Source organism: Pan troglodytes, chromosome 10, assembly GCF_028858775.2.
Source record: "Pan troglodytes isolate AG18354 chromosome 10, NHGRI_mPanTro3-v2.0_pri, whole genome shotgun sequence".
NCBI classification, from domain to species: Eukaryota; Metazoa; Chordata; class Mammalia; order Primates; family Hominidae; genus Pan; species Pan troglodytes.
Genome location: NC_072408.2, coordinates 92,688,746 through 92,712,874, shown reverse-complemented (window position 1 = coordinate 92,712,874; position 24,129 = coordinate 92,688,746). Strand labels below are relative to the sequence as shown.

Sequence of the window (24,129 nt, the reverse complement as noted above, 5' to 3'; positions counted from 1 at the left end):
TGCAGAGAAGACACTTTTAATCATTATGAAATAGTTTCCTTCTTATAAGCAGGACTTTGGGCACTTTCAGTTATGAGACTAATGGGATGGTAAGAGATGGTGGGGTAGTAGGAATGAGAAGTTGTGATTTTACAAGAAAATCTCAGAGATCTATAGATTTAACTTCTTTCGAGAGTAATATTAATCCTCAGGGAGGGACAATATTCTCAAAGGGATATGGAGTTGTAAAGGCTTCTTAATACCAGAACAACTCAAGATCTGATTTATCCTGCATAGATGACTGTGGGATAAGTTGCAGCCTTGTGAGGAGAGGACTTCCTAGACCACTATAAAAGAAAGAGTCAAGAAAGTCACTACTAATGATGACTTGCAAAGGCTTTGAGGGCTTCAGACACCGTATGTGTGATCTTAAAGAAAATTTAAAGGTGTTATTTCAAGCATAGCTTTTGCCTCAAATATGTCCTCCCAATTGAGAAAAATGTTAGTCACACAAATATCTCAGTGAAGTTAAAAGTAAAACTATTATTTACTAGATCAAAATGCAAAAGGGGAAAAATTATATAAAAAGTACCTCTATAAAGAACTAAATCTGTAGAGAAACATATGATTTTGATGGCTAGTTGTCTTTTTATTAGCTATCAAGTTCATTTAACAGACAAAAAATTCAGTTCAATGTCATTCATTAAAATAGGAAGAATTAACAATAGTTCATTAATCAATCTTTCAGCTGTTCCTATTTTATCACAATAACTTTTCCTATAATTGAGAGATTCATGAGGAAGTCTTGAAAAGAACGTATGTTTCTTTCAATTCCATAAAACATTCAGTCAAAATAATAAAAGAGGCGCTATTACTTTGTTTTGGGTGAATGATATGCAGGCTAGGCTTTGCTGTAGTACTTTGAGCTCATAAGCTGGTATAAAATATCAAACATTTTGACTGTTTAAACAACTCAAGATATGTTTTGCAAAATTACAAAACATTATACAGGTGACTTAATTAATATCTACTCCAATTATACACAACACATCATGCTGAAGATTTAGATTTATTTGAAAACACTTAGTCTAATTTATATTAGTGCAGAAAAATCACATTCAATAAACCACAATTGTAGAAGAGACAAATAAGTGTGTTTGTCACATTTTCACACAAATATAATTTGATATTTAATTAAGGGATGATGAATCACAATCACATGTAAATAAATGATTTATTCTCTCAGTAATAGTAAGAATCTCTTTTGAGTATGTAGGGTCTTCTGGGTTTATTCTCATACAGCTGCCGTTTCAGAATATAAGGAATTTTTCTCTTTATGACTTCTTCCTTTTCATTTTTGTCATTTCCAGTATCAAGAATATCTTCCTGGATTAACTGCAAGATAGAGATAAAATAAGTGAAACTTACATGAATAAACTCTTTTGTTTCAGAGCATTTTTCTACATTCTATCTCATTTGCTGTTAAGACAGCAAGACATATGTAGGTGAGATAGGAGATACATGAAGTTCAAAGAAATTGTTTTTTCAAAGGAGAGACGGCCATTCAGTGGCTGAAATAGTATAAGAATATGGTAATTCTGACTCAGTTCAGTATTCTTCCTAGTTCACCAGGCTAGCTCTTTTTAAAAATTTCTATAAACTTTACTAACTATATATTTCAAGGCCGTACACTAATCCAGCCCTTTGAAGAAAAACATCAAATAGACCTTTGAGTACTTTTCAGGCTTCAATTTATGATGGAAACACCAAAAGGATGAAATATATAATATATTACAATAAATATAGTTTTTGATCTGGTAAACCAAGTTTGGCCACAAAGGTAACAAAATGTTATATTCAATTAAGTCAGTTACTGATTTGACATGAAAACCATTCCAAGGATCTAATTCTCAATAGAGGGATGAAAGTTGCTTTATCCAACTTCGTCAGTTGTAGAAATCAACATATGGGAAAGCTCTGTTTAAATGATAACAATCTCTTTAGATGCTGGTGCTTAATCACTAAAGCAAGCTCAGATTCACTAACTTAAGGGAGTTAAGCACCATGTAGAATCTTGCCTAACATCATGAGGCAGGAGTATGCCCCATTCTAATATTAAGCATAATTTTTTTTCTAAGAATACGGCTCAGACTCAAAAATTTCAGTTACCATTTAGGAAATCTGTCCAGAGTTTAATACACAATTTACAGAAACTTTAAAAATATGTTAAAGAGAAAAATTTTCTTTGTATTTTTGGTTGTCTTCTAATTTGAGGGGTCACTATAACAAATACTGATAGGGGACTAAGTTTTAAATTGCAATGCATATGAATAAAATCTTACAACCAAGTATTTTATTTCAACTCACAGCTATTCAATTTCAGAGGAGAAAAAACAGCTACTGTCAGACAATCTAGTTTCTTAATCTTTAGTTTTTTTGTGCATAGTCTGTAATTACTTGTACTATGCTCAGAATATTATCATTTTATTTTAAATCACTCAATAACATTTAAAATAGGGAAAAGTTTTAATCTTATTTGCACTTGATTGGTCTACATAATAGTTTACTGAGGGTTTTTTTTTTTTGATAAATAACATATAATGGACATTTTCCTATATCAAAATACGTATTTTTCAAGTTTCTTTGACCTTAAACTTTTTGTTTGTTTGTTCGAGGTGGAGTCTCGCTCTGTCGCCCAGGCTGGAGTGCAGTGCCATGATCTCAGCTCACTGCAAGCTCCGCCTCTCGGGTTCAGGCCGTTCTCCTGCCTCAGCCTCCCCAGTAGCTGGGACTACAGGCGCCGGCCACTACGCCCGGCTAATTTTTTATATTTTTAGTAGAGACGGGGTTTCACGGTGTTAGCCGGGATGGTCTCGATCTCCTGACCTCGTGATCCGCCCGTCTCGGCCTCCCAAAGTGCTGGGATTACAGGCGTGAGCCACCGTGCCTGGCCAAAACATATTTTAAATACTAAACAATTTACCAGGAATTTAATTAAATAATTAATAGTAAATTAAAAACTGGTCATTTCAGTTTTTTGTTTAGAAATTGTCTTTTTGCTTACCAGTTATAATAAACACTAGAAATTCTGCCTGCACTTCTTCTTATCCACAGGGTAGCTCTTTGGTAGTCAATCGCAAGTTTGTTAAATTAGCAGGGAAGACACCCTCAGATCCCCAATGTTAGTGTAAATCCAGAATATAAAATATTGACCAAATTTCTCTTAGAGGTTAATTTGAAAGAAATGTTTCCCTTGTCGGAAATTTTTAAAAATTTGTTTTGATTTTGTTAAAGAATTTATTTTTCTTCCCCCTTCTCTTCTTTATCCTGACATTGTTCTATATCTTTCCAAAGCTGTAATTTATCTTTCAGAGCAAAATATATCAATGAAGACAATAAATTGTAAAGCATTTTGCAAGTACATTATTACACACTAAGTTTTGTGTGTATTTATAAACAAACACAGAACACAAAGGTTTCCAAATAAACTGAAATGATGGGGATATATATCCTTACTATATATACCTTTATATAAATTAAAAAATATTTTTATTTTCCTAGTATATTCAAATACAAAAGGTTCCAGATAAAACTGGAATAATAGGGATATATTAGGTTGGTGCAAAAGTAATTACGGTTCTTGCCATTACTTTTGATGGTAAAAACTGCAATTACTTTTGCACTAATCTAATATATCCTTATTCTATATTTTTATATACATAAAATATATTTTTATATATTTTATTTACATATATTTTAAATATATGTAAAATATACATAAAAATATATTTTATATACATAAGAAATTTTTATTTGCCTAATATATTTAAATACAAATATTTATGTTTTATTCCAGTTTTACTTGGAACCTTTATATTCTGTGTTTGTTTATAGATCACTACATATGACTTTGTGTTTCTAAGACAACATTTTGAGTTGCTTAAATTTGTTAGACATGCCACCAACTACAACAACAAAAATTGTCTAAACATGCCATCCACTTAAGCATAATAAAAACATGTGGATCAAATCTGCCTTAAGATATATCCTCTTTTTAATATTGAAGAAAAACATATTTTGCTGAGTTTCAAATATTTGAAGGACACTTTGAAGATCTGAAGCAATGTTGACTTCAAAACATGGCTTGTTCTTCTTCAATACTTGTAACTCTTCTTGTTATGATTATGATTGGGAATTTAAGAAATTAATACAAGTGAGAGCTAACTAGTGTAACTATAATCATATTAATATTTTGTTATTGCTGTACCTCCCAGTGTTGAAAGGCCCTGCTGTGACAGATTTTGTGGAGCTGGTATATTGTCAACATTGCTTCCAAACTAAAGCCATCTAAAGCAGTAGGAAGTTTCCTTCTTGCAACAAGCTCCTCTTCATGAACTTCTCCTGTTTCCTCAGCTGGGCTGTTCAAATTATTTACAAGACTGCAAACATTTAGCAGAGTCATCTTCCAAGAGGGAACATGTGCTTTACTCATCTGAAATATATTTTAAAAACCCCTGCAATTAAAACTTGTGTTACATGAGCAAGAAATGAATTCCTAGTGTGCTAAACCATCGCATTTAGGGTCTAATTGCTACTCCAGTCTAATAAATACAGTGTTATTTATTTAGTAACATCATGTTCACAAAGTTGTATACTGCCAATATCTCAGAACTTCTGTTTAATAAAATGCAATAGTTATATTCACATACACATGCACTTATGTGTGTACACACAGAGCAAAGTAAGAAAGCAAGGAAATTAAAATGATGGCAGAAATATATAAATGATATATCTCTCACAGATGAAAAATTAAAAATAAAAAAATTATTCTCTCTCTATTACATTTCAGCTTAACATGTAATGGAGCAGTGACAAAGATGGTATTATTAAATGTGGACAATCACAAAGTATGAGGCTAGAAATGCATTCCACACATTAATAATTGTTATGGGTAGCATCACAGATTATATAGAACCTTCATGTATTAACTTGCACCTGGGAATTAGGTAAACCTATACCAAGACACAAAGACACCCAACTTATCCCATTTTCTAACACGGACTATTAACTTCAGTTGTCTATTTTTGAACTGAAGAGGTTGTAGCCATTGGTATTCTGATTGAGTACTAAACAATGAGAACACATGGGCACAGGGAGGGGAACAACCCACACCGGGGCCTGTCAGAGGGTGGAGTGGAGGAGGAAGGGCTAATGCATGCTAGGCTTAATACCTAGGTGATGGGTTGATAGGTGCAGAAAACCACCAAGGCATATGTTTACCTATCTAACAAACCTGCACATCCTGCACATGTACCCCAGAACGTATTCCTAGGTACAGATTGGAATTTTAAAAACTGGCTTTCAAGACCCCAACAGAGGAGTAATAGGGCCCAGGATACAAAGTTGTATTTGGCTCAATTAAAAAAAAAAAAAAAAGAACATGTAAAAATAACATGTCCGTTATAGGGAGAATTTAAATCCAGACATACGATGAAGAGTACAGTTTAGTAATTCCTAAATACATTGTAGAACGGTAAATGTCTAGAAGATTATGAACTGCAATCCCTGCATTTAAAAACAAGGAAACACAGGTAAGCAAGGTGAACTAATCCACTTGTTAAAGATAAAATATTTAATAAGTCACTGTTTCAGGATTAGATCTCAATGCTCCTGCTTACCAGTCCGTTGCTATCCCCTCTATACTACATTTCTTTTGCAGGTTGTCATGAACTTTTATTTCTAATTTAGGAACACCTTTTTATTTCCCCCAATATAATAAAAAAGGCAAAGAGCTCACTTTGTTTTCATTTAACTTGAGACCAATATACCTTTCATCATACCCAATGTAAAAGGCATGGAAGCAAGTTCCTTTAAAAACATTTACAGGCAAGTAAATATGTGTGGCAATTAATTAAAATTGCAACATGCTGATTGATAGAATTATAATTTCTTTGCCTGTCATATCAACACCTTTAACTTCTTTTAACTAAAAGAAATTTTTTTTTTCAAAAAGGAAATGCCTCTCAAGGAACTTTTCAATCTTGATGAGAAGTTATTACTATGGGAAAAGGATACCATGTTTATAATGAAAGTTCATATGTTCTTCAACTCAGGGTTAAAGAAAAGAAAAAGTTACCTTTGATGTATGCATATTGGTCAAGAAATCTGCTTCTAATGCTTTCATTTCCTCTTCTGAATCTGAGTAAAATCAAAATCAGGTTTACTATAATTACATATCATATAATTATATCATAATCTACAGATTTTAGGTTAATCTAAAAAAATAATCTTAGAGGTTAGTGTCTTTCTTATGTATTTTCTTAAAAATAGTAATCCTAAAAAACAAATTATAGTTATACTTTAGCATAATAGGAAGCTAAAATAGTAGAAGCACTTCTAAGAAAATAAGCATATGATTATTTTTCAGACAGCTATTGATCACTGGGAGTTGTTTAATCTTTGAATTTCAGGCTTTAAAAATGTGATTACATTGTATAATACATATTTTACCAAATATGCTAGAGTAGTTTATTTCTTACCAGCCATAGTTTACATATATAGAAAATATGCATATTAACATTTAAAAACACAACATAATGAAGACTATACAAGAGACTTTTTCAAGACAAAACCAAAGGGAATTTCTTACTGATAATTTTAGAATAATAAAGATACTGAGGTTTACTTAACTTGAGATGTTTTTTACAAAACACGCGTTGAAAGAATTGTATTTGTACTTTAAGTAAGAATTCAAAATTATGTATCCTTAATTTTTTCATAGGCATTTAAGGAAATTGTTTAAAGCAAAAGTGGAGCTGTTCAACAACACATGTACAACAGCATTGAAAATGGATCTCTGGATTTTTAAAAAACTCTATCCAAGTTTCTGTTAATGAATATTTTACAGAGAAGGAAAATTTAGAAAATACTATACAATAATAAAAATAAAGTTAAAAATGACTCTATCTTCCTTTGTACTACACACTCAGTAAAAAGAAATGCCACAATTGGAGAAACCGTTGGCTTAATTTTACCTAGAACCTAAATTATACAAGAGATCTTTTCTCCCTATTTGTTAGAGACATAATCTGTTTTAGGAATTTATGAACAATGTATACCAAAATCCTTATAACTATTGCATTATTACAACAAGTAGTTTCAAGTTAATAAACACAGTGCTTAATCAATAACCCAGTTTTTCTTCCAGAAGTATGTGAATCTTTAATCTCATATAACTTTCAGATAAAATCATAATTGTAGAAAAGTTTGTTTTTTCTCATAAGATTTAAAAAGTAGAAGCTGAAAGTTATGTTCTGATGATTAAAATAAATTTAAAATTTTGTATAAATCGCATTTATATCTTCTTAGATTTTAATTTCATAATTTAAATCAAATGATAGCATGAGTTTGAGTTAAACATTTCCATGTCATATTTATGATACATAAAAGCACAGAACAGGTTAAATTATTTTTGCTGCATTTGCTTCCTAAGGTGTTCTTTTCCCTTTGAAGTGTTCATTCTAGTATTTCTTAAATATTAAGTAGAGCCTTTTGCAATGGTTGTAATATTTCATGTTATACCTTTCAATTTAAGTCTTATTTTCAAAGTGAGTTATTCGTAGATATTTAGGACTATATAACTTCTTTCAAACCACATGCAAAACACTCTAAAGTCAAATCATTTCCATCAGTATAAGAATACCAATTTTCCAACTGTATTTTGTATTAACTTAAATGGCATGGAAAAAATGCCAAACAGTTATATTAATATCACACTTATTAGACTATGCAAATTCTATTCTCAAAAAGGATCTGGAATATTTTTGTATTTTTCTAGAAATAATTTTCTACAAATAATGCTTCATTTTTCACTAAGTATCAATTTTCACTTTATTTGTTATCTTAACACAAACAATTAAGAAAATAATACGGGGACTATTACAAGGGCGTGAGGGCCACCGCTTCCTAAGAGAACGAATGAGGATGAGAGTAAAACATTTTGAATGGAATGGGATTTAATGATGGGTTTGCAAGTTGACAGCCACTGCCTCTGTATTTCTCATTAGATAATGATCAGCCTAATTGAAAGTTTTGTAGGGTTTTTTTCCCTCTAGTTGTTGAATTCCAAAGGAGGTCGTGCAGTGTTTCATTGAAATCCCTTTTATTGCTTTGCATATTTTAACAGGGAAAATACATCTCTCAGTAATCATAAAGGCAGAGAAAAAGATATTCAGTTTCTGTCACTAAAAGGTAAATCCTGAATAAAAAGGAGCAACCCTTCTCCCTAGATACATTAACATCAGTAGCAACACACTGCAAAAGAGAAAAAAGAAATCACTTCAGGGAGTTGTGAAATTCTGTTTTGCTTACCTGAGCACAGACTCCAGGAGCTGAAAGCCAGGAGTAGCATGCATACAAGCTGGATTTTCATTCCTGCCATCATCTTTCAGCCTTCTAACAAGCCAAGTCCATAAAAGTCAGAAGCACACTGAAGGGGGCTCTCTCTAGCACTTCCTTTTGCCTTCAGCTGGCTTTGAAAGTGAGTGAACTATGAGAGGTGCTCTGGCCATTCCCCTATATATATAAGCAGGAGGATGATGTCATTGATTGTACAGGCATTATCTTTGCAGGATGTGCCCTATCTTCACCTCCATCCCTCCCCTCTTCGTCCCGCTTTCTCCTCCCCTTTTCCTTTGTCCCCCCTGCTCTCCTCCCCCATTTCTGAACCTTGAGTGAAAGTGACGATCTTCCCTAATTGCTGCTGCTGCTGCTGCTTTGGATTTCTGACGCACAGAAGGAGTCATTCAACTGCACTGCTATATACAGCATACTGACGAAGAACCCCCAGTATCATCCTTTTCCCACTTCTCATTCCCCCACTCCAAAAGTTGTCATTTTGATTTTGTGAAACATGAGATCTGTTATTTCTAATTTTTAAGGAAAATCTCCAGGATGAATGCATGAAATCAGTGATTCCTTAGGCTGGAAGTTCTTGAAGAGTTAGGGTGCTTCTCTGGTAATTCAAACTTCTGAGCAAATGTTTAGTGGTTCCAAAACTAATACAGGTTTTAAATAATCCATGCTAGAATAAGATGGAATATAGACAGAGAATCAGTTATAAAAATTAAGCAAATAAGTTTAGAGAATAGAAAGAAAATCAATAAAAAGAAATAATAGATCCAGGGAATAAGATATTATTTCCTAACAAATAGAAAATATTTTATTGTAAGTAATGAGAGATGACTGAACTATGTGTGCTGACTTTTGGTTGAATGTATTAGAAAAACAATTTCATGTTTATAAAATCCAGCTCTAAATTACTTACATTCTAGCAGGTAAAAATTTGTATTGTTGTATCACTGACTTTTTTTCTGTACATTATCTCTTTTTGTGCCTATAATTTTCTGCTCTTTTTGAATTCATTCTTGATGCCATGTCTCACTCTTTGTATAATTCCCTTCTCAACAGTTTTTACTATTGCATCGGCTTTCTTTCCCTGTTATAATACTCTCTTCACCATAAAAAAGAGATTGTACTTTTGGAAAGGAGACAATCCTAAATAACCACCATTCACCAAAGTCACTTTTCTATGATAGTCTTCATGTATTTCATGAGTTACACTGATACCCATTCTTTGTCTGAGTTCTCAAAAGAAAATTGTTCAAAATGCCTTTTAGAGTAAACCTTTCTTCTTGTAGTAAGCATTTCAAGATACATGGGGTAATTTGACAAGTCAGTGCTGTTAGAGATGTGAATATTTGAATGTAAAGTTGTCTGAGTCTTGTTTAATTTTTAAATAAATCAATCATGTAGTAACAGTTGAGAAAAAATAGGATTGGTTCCTATAGATAATTGATTTATATTATACAATCTATGAGTTTAACTTTTTCACCTTTACCCAAAACTTAAGCAAAGCGATTAAATCCAAACATTTAATAATTACTTAGAATAGCAAGGAGTCTTTCATATAATACCAGAAATTTAATAATAACTGATATATTTATTACTTTTAGTTTGTTTTCTGAACTTACATAAAACACAATATTGAACATACTCACATGGAGGAAGGTTTCTATAAAGTATTTAATTGACAAATGTGAAATACATACGTCTAGATGTTTTCTGCTTTCCTACCATTAGGGGGAGCAATGGAAGCTTCAAACACTTGATTTTCACTTAACAGAGTCTCAGTGAGGATTTGTGCTTACTTTCCTGTTACTATCAGAGCATCTTTGTGACAGAATCCTCTTAAAGCCACTTTGATTAACAAATCGGGAAAATTATATATACTTTGCATGATAATTAAATTAGTTGTTTTCTCTGCTTTTGAATTGCAAATACAAAGAATGATCTTTTAAAATGTGTGATAGCAGTCTAATAGTAAAAAGGAAATGTGATTCTTATTTTCCTCAGATGATTTCTTCAATATGTTGACAAAATTGATCCCTAATTAATTAGAAAAAAGGGGGAGAAGGATTAATGGAAATTCATTTTAAATATATAACATGGATATTAGTTGTTAATGTGAAAATTGAGATATGTGATAAATATTCAAGAATAGGGGAAACATTAAGTTATGTCCAATAATTCAAATTCAAATAGATGCTATATGCTATTTTTCTTTTGGGGAAAAAAGTTGTATAACTTTGGTAAAATTATGATGTAGATAAACTTTGACCTCTAATTGGTATTTTCTTTAATGTGTTACGCTTTTTGTTTCTTGCTCTAATCTAATGCCTTCAAGCTACAGATAAACCAATAAAACAATTTGTTGTAGGGATAAAGGTTAAGTATGTATTTTTCCACTTAAAAAGTACCCTATGAACTTCCTAAATGATGCCTTTAATGCAGGATTGTAGACACCTTGCTATGGAGATGGGTGAACTGTTTTTATTTTAAAGGCTTTTTACCCCAGATCCTTTTTCTTTTTTTTTTTTTTTTGAGATGGAGCTTCTCTCTGTCACCAGGCTGGAGTGCAGTGGTGTGATCTCGGCTCACTGCAGTCTCCGCCTCCTGGGTTCAAGCAACTCTCCTGCCTCAGCCCCCCCGAGTAGCTGGGACTACAGGCACACCATCAGGCCCAGCTAATTCTTGTATTTTTAGTAGAGACAGGGTTTCACCATGTTGGCCAGGATGGTCTCGATCTCTTGACCTCATGATCCGCCCACCTCGGCCTCCCAAAGTGCTGGGATTACAGGCGTAAGCCACCATGCCTGGCATACCTTAGATCCTTCTAAGGGTTACCTAGTTCTTAAAATATCTGATAAAGATTTTAAGCATTGTCCTTTAATAATATTCCTGTGTTGGCCTTCTTAAATGGATGTTACCTGTTAGGTACCTGTTGATTACAACATCTCTAAAGTAGGTAGATTTCTAAGCTTGTACTGTTACTTATGTCAGACCTTTATTAGGTAATTGCTGAAAATAATCAACAGAGACACCTGAAGAATTGGCAGTTAGAAAGAGTGGTCTGTAAGCTTATCTTTGGAGAAGGGCGAGCTCTGGAACCAACTGATCAAGGGTTGGTTTTTCAGTTCCTTATGGTTTTTTCCTATAGCTCTGGTGACTTTAATACCTTATTAACAGCTTCCCGGATTTTCCAATCTTTTGGTAACCTAAATACCTGAAACTTGGCCTGTTGTGTTTCTACAACCTGGAATCTCCCCTTCACCTTCCTTTGATCATCCTGTATTTTATGGCTTAATCAACAAAAACATTTCCAAGTTTGAGTCCTGAAAGTAGTCTTGTCTACTTCTATTTTTCCTAGTTTTATGTTAAATGCTCCGTAGTTTGTTTATACAGTTTATGGTAAACTGTAAACTGCTAGAAGGAGAACATTCTGACTTCTAAGGTTTATAATCCATAAGTGATCAATACATACTTACTAAATTGAATGAAAATACTGATTACGTTTAATTTCTTACATGCCCTTTCTGTGTTTTAATTTTAAATGTTTCTTTCAGCCACACCTTTTAACACTCTTTTGTTATCATTAATCTTCATATTTTATGTGAGCTTTTATAGTCAGTTTTCTCAGCCTTTTCTCTCATCATCCTTTTCCTCTCTGACTGGAAATGTTAACTTTAAAAAAATCATTCAAGAAGATTGTCCTTGGATCATGTACAATCATCAGCTGAATGTTTAGACAAATTGTGAGTTTGCTCCATTTCTATAAATGAGTCTATCATTTGACGCTGCAACTCTGATTCATCTGAACAAATAATGATGTCAAAGTCTGTGAACCCAGTTGATTTTTCTGTTCAATTAAAGTATATTTTCTAGAAATACAGATGGATGTGTGCATGCATACACCCACATAGGATGTGTATAATCCAACCTTGGAGATTTAGGTAAATGTAAACAAACATTCAATTTCCCAATCTGTATGTAACCTTGCTTTGCCCATAATCCTTACAAATTCCTAGCTCATTTCCTTTCGGCTCTTCCTATCTCTGTTATTGCATCCATATAGGTAATTAACCTGGAAAAATTGATGACTGACTTCTGTAGTCAAAGCATATTTTGCAACTTAAACCGTAATTACAAAATATGGTTTGCTTGGGACTTACATGTTAATGAGTTACTGTATTTAACTAACCACGCTCCACATTGCAGCCATTGCTGACTTCACCTATAATCTTGCTTCTCGTGTCTAGGAAAAAATGTAAATACTCACAAAATCACCACCCATTATGTGTAATGCTCAGGTAGTTTTCCTTATAGGTCTCCCTTTTGAATAAGACCAAAATAAAAGTATTACAGAAAAAAATGTTCCTGACAAATTTCTTCTTTCATGTTTCTTAGCTTTATAAATTAGTGTAATTATCTAATGTAATAAATGAGACAAATTCTTATTATAAGAAAACTTTCTCTTTTCTTTTGTAATATTACAAAGTCTAAGAAAATTTCCATAGCACCTGCAATACCTGAAACAGAGCAGATGTACTTGAGCTACCGTCTATCAGGAGCAAATTCAGTGAAACACTTTTTTTCTTTTTCTCAAGAAGATATTACATGTTAAATTTGGAATGTAATAGTTTTATATTATTCATACTCCTTGGGTTTATGATTCTTTTTAAATTTACTGTGCTTTCCCAGTGAATCTGATAAGTCTTATGGTTTTGAATCCTTTCTATTTCCTAATAACCTCCAAGTTTGTATCTCTGACTACTCAAATTGTATATGCAATCACCTCATTAGCAGCCCTACTTGGAGTTTCATTAGGCAGACTTATTGTCTAAAGTAAAACTTTTGATTCCTCCAAACATCTTTCTAATAATCTTCTGCCCCTCTAGAGTTTTTCATTTCAATTATTAGAACCATGATTTACTGAGTTGCACATATCTAAAAACTAGAATCCATTTACATTGTTTCTCTCTCCCCTCCACTTCCAAGCTAGCAAAACCCCCTGGGGTGCAGGCCTGTTCCAAAATATATTTCAAATCTAACTACTTTTCCTTATGTCATTATTGCCACCTAAGTCCAAGCCACCACCACCTTTCTCCTGCGCTGCCATAATAACCATTTGAGTAGTCTCCCTACAACCTTGATCCCTTTCGGCTTTCAAAAACTCCAGAAAAGTTTCTAAAAATGTAAATCTATTCCTGTCATTCTCTGCTTAAAACATTCTAAAGGTTTCCTCTTGTCATGCCTGATGATGACCTATGCTACCTGAGTGGGTTTTGTCTTCCTCTCTATCATCATATTCCACCATTCTCCCCTTCTGTTCCTATGTTTCAAGCACATTGGTCTTCTGGCTTTTGTGCAACATGCTAAGCTTTTTTGTTAAAGATCTGCAATGAACACTGTGATTACTGTTCATCAAATATTCATTCCCTTACTCCTCCCAGAGTGGATGAAATATACTTCCTCACTCTTTGACTTTAACTTGGGAAATGAGACTTGCTTTGGCCAGTGGAATGTTAGTAGACATAAGAAAAAGACAGACTTGATTTGTGCTTGAAACATAGGGCTTTCCCTTTTTCTCTTCTGTCATTGCCATGAGAAACTCTTTTCTTTTCTCAGATGATCCCCAAATGAGGAGGGACATATGGAGCAAAGCTGCCCCAGCTGACTTGCACACCTGCAATGTAAGGGAGAGATTCCTGAGCTTAAAGCAGGGTTACCCTAGCTGATTCAGAGACATGTGAACAGGGTTAAATAATTTGCTTTAAAGTAATTGACTTTTGGAGTCACTTGTTATACTGCATTTTTGTGGCAATAGCTGACCGATACAACCATTTATTTTAAAACCTATTTCACCACTATCCCCATTCAATCTCTACAAGTCTTTATTTGTTCATTTATTTTTGTCTTTTGTTAATAAAAGCATGGATATTCTTGTCTTGTTTCCCTAAATTATCAGAACATAAATAATTCTCCTCATAGTAATCATTCAGTAAATATTGACAATATGCGTTAATGAATTAATCGAATTCCAAGAATCCCTCCCTGATGGTTTTAGAACAAGCTACCGCTCCCTCACCTCTCACAAGGACATTTTTATTCTCCAATCTGTGAATAATAAAATCCAGGAAACCTCTTTTGGAGAAATTCCTAGCAAAATGAAATAGTATGAAAAAATGCTTCCTTTCAAAGATTCTTGAATATTGATTTAATTTCAGTTGGAATTTTGTAAGTTGTCCTTGAGGAAAACTGGGTGTACGGTGTTACAGAAGGCCCCAAATTTGGTGAGCCAATTTGTGCAGAAAGGATAAGTACCGGCAAGCTGTCAGACACAGAAGACTATAGTCAACATTAGAGCATTCTGAGTCTAGAAGAAACAGTCACTGTAACCACTACTACAGATCTAGGAGTAATCTAAAGAATACTTTTCAAATTCATTATTAAAAACCTACTATATGCCAGGTTAATTTTATTTCATGTAACATAGCATACCGTGAAGCAGAGTTCACAGGATATTATTCCTATTGTGCAGGTTAAAAAAAATAAGAGATACAAAGAGTTTAACTAAGGACAATGGGACTTACTAAATAGAGTATGGGTAGGACTGCAATGTTTTCATTCCAAAGCAACAGCTAATCTTTGTAACATTAATACCAGACCCAAGTAATAAGTCAAAGAAAATCTTGTATTAACATGCTGTATAAAATATTATGCCAAACAAAATATAGGCTAATACTTTTAACTTGAATGTACATTTAGTGAAAAAATTAGGTGTGATTTTAATTCCAATTCATCAGTTTACCCATGTTTTTCCACCTTTTCAGACTTACCTGTATTACACATATTAAACAAAAACACAGACCCTTGATCTCAGAATCCTTCTTCTAAACACAGAGATCATGAAGAACCTAAATGGGCTCTGAATGCAATGAGTTGTCGTGACTGGGTAGAAGACAGAAAGTATGCATAGAAGAATCAGAGAAAAAGTGGGGTTTTAGCCTGAGGGGAGTCAAAGCTTGGTGCCTGGGAAGGAGAATATTTCCCACTTTGTACTCTAGGTGGCGGCACTAGTATGTACAGAATGGAAATATCAAGCAAGAACTCACAGTTCTAGACCATATATTAATGTCATCATAATTCATTGACCCAGAAAACGTAAAACTGAAAATAGCTGTATGGAGCTAGTCTCATACTTTCATTTTTCAGAGAAAGAGACAGAAGTCCAGATATTCTAGAGATGGGTTACAAATTTCCTTCACCTTCCAACTCTTAATCACATAGGTCCTAACTGCTCTGAGTCTGACCTCACTTCTTTTCTCAGGGGAAGGATTGATTCTCCAACATCCGTCAAGCTACTTTGAGAAATAATTTCTTCTCTGTGAGTTTCTGTATAGCATCCCCACAAGTTGGAACACATCAAAGGGATTAGTCACTTTGAAATAGGCTTTCTTTTTGGACAGCCTATTTTTTTGTCTTTATTCAGCAGAATGTCTTGTTTTTGGCACAATCAATTCTGTTGCTATCGTCCAGTAAACACAAATCCTTTAGCTCCTAGATCATGGAATCTCTACTTGGATAAACTTTTGTTTTACTATGTAACATCATCACCTTTTTTCTAAGTCTCTCTGGCCCTGAAGTTGAATGGACATGGTCATATGTCAGATAACCATACTCAAATACCTACAAGGACCAGGCAGGTAACATATCCTATTTAGGTTCTGTTTAAGGGGATCATCTCCGTGCTCCTGAGCTTCAGATGATTTTTCTCCACAAGAAAGTACAAACTGGGGTGGAGGGGTGGGGCTGAGGCCAAGGTGGCCCACTAGAAACAGCGGCGTTGGGAGACTCCCGTCTAAAAGAACCATAATAAGTGTGAGAATCCTTTACCGGCAACCAAGGTATCCAGGTTCTCTCATCAGAACTGACTAGGAGGCTGGCATGATCCACAGAGAGGAAGAACAGTGTGGTGCAGTGGCCCACCTGAGAGCCGCATGGGGCAGGGGACCCCCTACCCCCAGCCAAGGGAGGCGGTGAGTGAGCATGCTACCCAGCTGGGGAAACTGTGCTTTTTCCATGGTACTGTGCAAACCATGGATTGGAAGATCCCACTCATGAACCCACACCACTGGGGCCTAGCATCCCAACTCTGGAGCTGCGCAGATTCTCAACAGCCTCTCAGATGGAATCTGCTTAAGTCTACCAAGCTGCCAGCACCACAGCTGCAGCTGACTGCTGTCTAAGCCATTTGAGCTCCTTGGGGAAAGGGCAGCAGCCAGCACTGGGACTCACAACTGCCTAACATGCTAAGCTCCCTGGGTGGGGGAAGGGCGGCATTCATCTCTATAGCTCCAGACTGCATTTTCCCCCTGCTGGAGTCCGGGAGGCTGGACCACTTGGTCCCAAGATGTGTCTCCCACAGCCCGACACTCTGACTGTGGCAGATGGCAGCCAGACTGCCTTTTCAGGCCTGACCCTGACTCATCCTTCCTCACTGGGTGGGGCTTCCCTGCAGGAACTCCAATAACTCCAGCCAGAGGCTCAGGGACAGAACCTGGATTTCCCTGGGCCTGAGCCCCTAGTGGGAGGGGTGGCTGCAGTCTCTATGGACCAGCAAACTTAGCCTTTCCTCCTGGTAGTTCTGAGGAATCTGGGCAGCCCAAACAAGTGGGTTTTCCCCCAGCGAAGCACACCCCTTCCACCAAGGGACAAAGTGGTTTACTAAATTGGTGTTGTTTCCCATGCCCCCAAACTGGGTGAGACCCTCCAACAGGGGTTGTCAGACACCCTATATAAGACCAACCCTACTGGCATCAACTTGATGCCCCTCAAGTTCAGAGATCCCAGAAGAAGGAGCAGGCACCCATCTTTGCTCTTCTCCCAACTCCTTCAGTGACATCTCTGGCATGGGGATGAACCAGATGAGTAGGGCCTGAAGTAAACCCCCAGCAAACTGCAGCAGCCCTACAGAAGAAGGACCTGACCATTGAAAGAAAAGCAAACAGAAAGTAAGAACAACAGCATCTACTACAACAAAAAAAGCCCCCACAAAAACCCCATCCAAGTGTCAGCAGCCTCAAAGATTGAAACTAGACAAACTCATAAAGATGAGAAAGAATCCACTAAAAAATGCTGAAAACCCAAAAAGCCGGAGTGCCTCTTCTCTTTCAAATGATTGCGACGTCTCACCAGCAAGGGTGCAAAACTGGACAAAAGATGAGATGGACAAATTGACCAAAGTAGGCTTCATAAGATGGGTAATAAAAAACTACACCAAGCTAAAGGAGCATGTTCTAACCCAAGGCAAAGAAGCTAAGAACCTTGATAAAAGGTTAGAGGAAATGCTAACTAGAATAACTAGTTTAGAAAGGAACATAAATGACCTGATGGAGCTGAAAAACACAGCACGAGAACTTCCTGAAGCATACACAAGTATCAATAGCCAAACGGACCCAGCAGAAGAAAGGATATCAGAGTTTGGAGTCCACCTTGCTGAAATAAGGCATGCAGACAAGACTAGAGAAAGAAAAATGAAAAGGAATGAACAAAGCCTCCAAGAAATATGGGATTTCATAAAAAGACTGAACCTATGATTGATTGGAGTAACTGAAGGAGGCAGGGAGCATGGAAACAAGCAGGAAAACACACTTGAGGATAACACCCAGGAGAACTTCCCTGATCTGCCAAGACAGGCCAACATGCAAATTCAAGAAACACAGAGAACACCACTAAGATACTTCATGAGAAGATCAACCCCAAGACACCTAATCATCAGATTCTCCAAGTTTGAAATGAAGGAAAAAATGTTAAGGGTAGGCAGAGAGAATGCAGGTCACCTACAAAGGGAAGCTTATCAGACTAACAGTGGATGTCTTGGTAGAAACTCTACAAGCCAGAAGAGATTGGGGGCCAATATTCAACGTTCTCAAAGAAATAATTTTCAACCAAAATTTCATATCCAGACAAACTAAGCTTCATAAGCAAAGGAGAAATAAAATCCTTTTCAGACAAGTAAATGCTGAGAGATTTCACTACCACCAGGCCTGCTTTGCAAGAGCTCCTGAGAGCAGCACTAAATGTGGAAAGGAAAAATCAGTACCAGCCACAGCAAAACCACACCAAAATATAAAGTCCAATGGCACTGTGAAGAAACTGCATCAACTAGCATGCAAAATAACCAAATAGCATCATGATGACAGGATGAATTCACACATAACAATACTAATCTTAAATGTAAATGGGCTAAATGCCCCAATTAAAAGACACAGACTGGCAAATTGGATAAAGGGTCAAGACCCACTGGTGTGCTGTATTCAGGAGACCCACCTCATGTGCAAAGACACACGAAGGCCCAAATAAAGGGATGGAAGAAAATTCACCAAGCAAATGGAAAAAAAAAAAAAGCAGTGGTTGCAAGGTTGCAATCCTAGTCTCTGACAAAACAGACTTTAAACCAACAAAGACCAAAAAAGACAAAGAAGGGGATTACATAATGGTAAAGGGAACAATTCTACAAGGAGAGCTAACTATTCTAAATACATATGCACCCAATACTAGAGCATCCAGATTCATAAAACAAGGTCTTAGAGACCCACAAAGAGACTTAGACTCCCACACATTAATAGTGGGAGACTTTAACACCTAACTTTCAATATTAGATCAACAAGACAGAAAATTATCAAGGATATCTAGGACTTGAACTCAGCTCTGGATCAAGTGGACCCAATAGACATTTACAGACCTCTCCACTCCAAATCAATTCTTCTCAGTGCCACCATGGCCCTTATTCTAAAATCGACCACATAATTGGAAGTAAAACATTCCTCAGCAAATGCAAACAAACCGAAATCATAACAAACAGTCTCTCAGACCACAGTGCAATCAAATTAGAAATCAGGATTAAGAACCTCACTCAAAACCACACAATTACATGGAAATTGAACAACCTGCTCCTGAATGACTCCTGGGTAAATAATGAAATTAAGGCAGAAATCAAGTTTTTTGAAACCGATCAGAACAAAGAGACAATGTATCATAATCTCTGGGACACAGCTAAAGCACTGTTAAGAGTGAAATTTATAGCAGTAAATGCCTACATCAGAAAGATCGCAAATCAACACCCTAACATGACAATTAAAAGAGCTAGAGAGGCAAGAGCAAACTATTCTAAAAGCTAGCAGAAGAGAAGAAATAATCAAGATCAGAGCAGAATTGAAGGAGATAGACACATGAAAAACCCTCCAAAATATCAATGATTCCAGGAGCTGATTTTTTGAGAAAATTAATTAACAAAATAGATAGATGGTTAGCTAGACTAATAAAGAAGAAAAGAGAGAAGAATCAAACAGACACATTAAAAAATGATAAATGGGATATCACCACCGACCCCATAGAAATACAAACTACCATCAGAGAATACTATAAACACCTCTATGCAAATAAACTGGAAAATCTAAAAGAAGTGGATTAATTCCTGGATGCGTATACCCTCCCAAGACTAAACCAGGAAGTCAAATCTCTGAATAGACCAATAACAAGTTCTGAAATTGAGGTAATAATTAGTAGCCTACCAAACAAAAAAAGCCCAGGACTAGTCAGATTCACAGCCAAATTCTACCAGAAATACAAAGAGGAGCTGTTACCATTCCTTTTGAAACTATTCCAAACAATTGAAAAAGAGAGACTCTTCCCTAACTAATTTTATGAAGCCAGCATCATCCGGAATCCACAACCAGGAAAAGACACAGCAAAAAAAAATAATAAAATTTCAGGCCAATATCCCTGATGAGCACTGATGCAAAAATCCTCAATAAAATACTGGCAAACTGAATCCAGCAGCATATCAAAAAGCTTACCCCACAATCAAGTTGGCTTCATCCCTGGGATGCAAGGCTGGTTCGACATATGCAAATCAATAAACATAATCCATCACATAAACAGAAACAAAGATGAAAATCTCACAATTATTTCAATAGATTCAGAAAAGGCCTTTGATAAAATTCAACATACCTTCATGTTAAAAACTCTCAATAAACTAGATATTGATGGAATATATCTCAAAATAATAAGAGCTATTTATGCCAAACCCACACCCAATGTCATATTAAATGGGAAAAAGCTGGAAGCATTCCCTTTGAAAACTGGTACATGACAAGAATGCCCTCTCACTACTCTATTTATCATAGTTTTGGAAGTTCTGGCCAGGACAATCAGGCAAGAGAAAGAAATAAAACATATTCAAATAGGAAGAGGAAGTTAAACTGTCTCTGCTTGCAGATGACAGGATTTCATATTTAGAAAACCCCATCATCTCAGCCCCAAAACTCCTTAAACTGATAAGCAACATCAGCAGAGTCTCAGAGTACAAAAATCAATGTGCAAAAATCACAAGCATTGCTATACACCAACAGTAGACAATCAGAGAGCCAAATCATGAATGAACTCCCATTCACAATCACTACAGAGAATAAAATACCTACGAACACAGCTAAAAAGGGCTGTGAAGAACCTCTTCAAGGAAGACTACAAACCAGTGCTCAAGGAAATCAGAGAGGACACAAACAAATGGAAAAACATTCCATCCTCATGGATAGGAAGACTCAATATTGTGAAATGGCCATACTGCCCAAAGTAATTTATAGATTCAATGATATTCTCATCAAATTACCATTGACATTCTTCACAGAATTAGGAAAAAACTACTTTAAATTTTATATGGAATCAAAGAAGACCCCATATAACCAAGACAATCCAAAGCAAAAAGAACAAAGCTGGAGGCATCACACCACCTGACTTCACACTATCCCACAAAGCTACAGTAACCAAAACCTCATGATACTGTGTACCAAAACAGACATATAGACAAATGGAACAGAACAGAGACCTCAGAAACAACACCACACATCAACAACCATCTGATCTTTGACATACCTGACAAACAGACCAATGGAACAGAACAGAGACCTCAGAAACAACACCACACATCTACAACCATCTGATCTTTGACAAATCTGACAAAAACAAGTGATGCGGAAAGGATTTGCTATTCAATAAATGGTGCTGGGAAAACTGGCTAGCCATATGCAAAAAAGTGAAACTAAACTCCTTCCTTATATCTTGCACAAAATTTAACTCAAGATGAATTAAAAACTTAAATGTAAAACCCCAAATCATAAAAATCCTAGAAGAAAACCTAGGCAATACCTTTCAGGACATAGGCATGGGCAAGACTTCATGATGAAAATGCCGAAAGCAATGGCAACAAAGCCAAAATTGACAAATGAGATCTAATTAAACTAAAAAGCTTTTGCACAGCAAAAGAAACTATCATCAGAGTGAACAGGCAACCTACAGAGTGGGGAAAATTTTTGCAATCTACCCATCTGACAAAGATCTAATATCCAGAATTTTCAAAGAACTTAAACAAATTTACAGGAAGAAAAAAAGTAAACAATCCCATCAAAATGTGGGCAAAGTATATAAACAGGCACTTCTTGAAAGAAGACATTTACACAGCCAAGAAACATGTGAAAAAAAGCACAACATCACTGATCGTCATCAGAGAAATGCAAATCAAAACCACAATGACAAACCATCTCAAGCCAGTCAGAATGGCAATTATTAAAAAATCAAGAAACAAGCCAGGTGTGGTGGCTCACGCCTGTAAATCCCAGTACTTTGGGAGGCCGAGGCAGGCGGATCACCAGGTCAGGAGATCAAGACCATCCTGGCTAACACCGTGAAACCCCGTCTCTATTAAAAACACAAAAAATTAGCCAGGGGTGGTGGTGGGCACTTGTAGTCCCAGCTACTCGGGAGGCTGAGGCAGGAGAATGGCGTGAACCCGGGAGGCGGAGCTTGCAGTGAGCCGAGATTAGCCACTGCACTCCAGCCTGGGTGACAGAGTGAGACTCCATCTCAAAAAAAAAAAAAAAAAAAAAAAAAAAAAATCAAGAAACAATAGATGCTGACGAGGCTGTGGAGAAATAGGAACGTTTTACACTGTTGGTAGGAATGTAATTTAGTTCAACCATTGTGGAAGACAGTATGGCAATTCCTCAAGGATCTAGAACCAGAAATACCATTTGACTCAGCAATCCCATTACTGGGTATATACCCAAAGGAATATGAATAATTCTACTATAAAGACACATGCATATGTATGTTTATTGCAGCACTATTTACAATAGCAAAGACATGGAACCAACCCAGATACCCATCAGTGATATAGACTGGATAAAGAAAATGTGGTATATATACACCATGGAATACTATGCAGCCATAAAAAATGGGGACATGGATGAAGCTGGAAGCCATCATCCTCAGCAAACTAACACAGGAACAGAAAACCGAGTATCACATGTTCTCACTCATAAGTGGGAGTTGAACATTGAGAACACATGGACACAGAAGGGGAACAACACACAGCAGTGCTTGTTGAAGGGATGGGGGTGAGGGAGGGAACTTAGAGGGTGGGTTGATAGGTGCAGCAAATCATCGTGGCACACATACCTATCTAACAAACCTGCACGTTCTGCACATGTATCTGTTTTTTAAGAAGAAATAAAGAAAAACAAAATTTTTGTTTTGTTTTGTTTTGTTTAAGACAGTCTCATTCTGTCTCCCAGGCTGGAGTGCAGTGATGCAATCTCAGCTCACTGCAACCTCCGCCTCCTGGGTTGAAGGGATTCTCCTGCCTCAGCCTCCCGAGCAGCTGGGACTACAGGCGCATGCCATCACGCCCGGCTAATTATTTTTATTTTTATTTTTAGTAGAAATGGGTTTTTACAGTGTTAGCCAGGATAGTCTTGATCTCCTGACCTCGTGATCCACCTGCCTCGGCCTCCCAAACTTCCGGGATTACAGGCGTGAGCCACTGCGCCCGGGCCACAATTTTTTTTTTTTTTTTTCAGGCAGATTCTTGCTGTCACCCAGGCTGCGACCTCTGCCTCCCAGGTTCAAGCAATTCTCCTGCCTCAGTCTCCCAAGTGGCTGGGACTATAGACGTGTCCCACCACACCCGGCTAATTTTTTGTATTTTTAGTAGAGACGGGGTTTCACCGTGCTAGCCATGATGATCTTGATCCTGACCTCGTGATCCACCCACCTCTGCCTCCCAAGGTGCTGGGTTTACAGGTGTGAGCCACCGCGCCCAGCCCACAAAGTTTTTTTTTTTTTTAATAAAAGAAAATAGAAACCAAGAAAGGCAAATCTTCCAATTTTCAGGATTTTGCACAAAATTGTATTTTATGAGAATCTTACAATCTTTAAATGCTAATCTTTAGTTCAATTTATTTACAACACTATGCAGACAAATTGGAATGTGCAGCTACTGGCCATGTGCGGTGGCTCACTCCTGTAATCCCAGCACTTTGGGAGGCCAAGGCAGGCAGATCACAAAGTTAGGAGTTTGAGACCAGCCTAGCCAATATGGTGAAACCCCATCCCTACTAAAAAAAAAAAAAAAAAAAAATTAACTGGGCATGGTGGCGGGCTCCTGCAGTCCCAGCTACTCGGAAGGCTGAGGCAGGAGAATCACTGGAACCCAGGAGGTGGAGGTTGCAGTGAGCCACAGCACTTCAGCCTGGGCGATAGAGCGAGACTCCGTCTCAAAAAAAAAAAAAAAAAAAAAGTGATGTGTAGCTACTGAGTTCGGCCTCAAGGTTCACCATTTTGCTAGTTTCTCATTTAAATCGTATTTCTGTAACTTTCAGCCTCTGGCTTTAGATTTTAATTCTCTGGACCTCT

General features: G+C 36.3%; 1 protein-coding gene across 2 annotated transcripts in view; it reads right to left on the bottom strand.

Annotated features, from left to right (window-relative positions):
* Window positions 1-604: 604 nt before the first annotated feature.
* Window positions 605-24,129, bottom strand: part of NTS (neurotensin) — a 39,303-nt gene continuing 15,778 nt past the window's right edge. Inside the window, exons 2-5 of one of the 2 annotated variants that reach the window (XM_054664565.2) lie at window positions 8,350-8,553; window positions 6,116-6,177; window positions 4,247-4,471; window positions 605-1,374 (exon numbers count right to left, since the gene is read on the bottom strand). In XM_054664565.2, coding sequence (XP_054520540.1) covers window positions 1,222-1,374; window positions 4,247-4,471; window positions 6,116-6,177; window positions 8,350-8,422 — 513 coding nt within the window. In that variant the 5' untranslated portion in view covers window positions 8,423-8,553 and the 3' untranslated portion in view covers window positions 605-1,221. Of the gene's footprint in view, window positions 1,375-4,246; window positions 4,472-6,115; window positions 6,178-8,349; window positions 10,209-24,129 lie in introns of those variants that run through there. The other variant, XM_009425940.5, reaches the window with a different exon arrangement.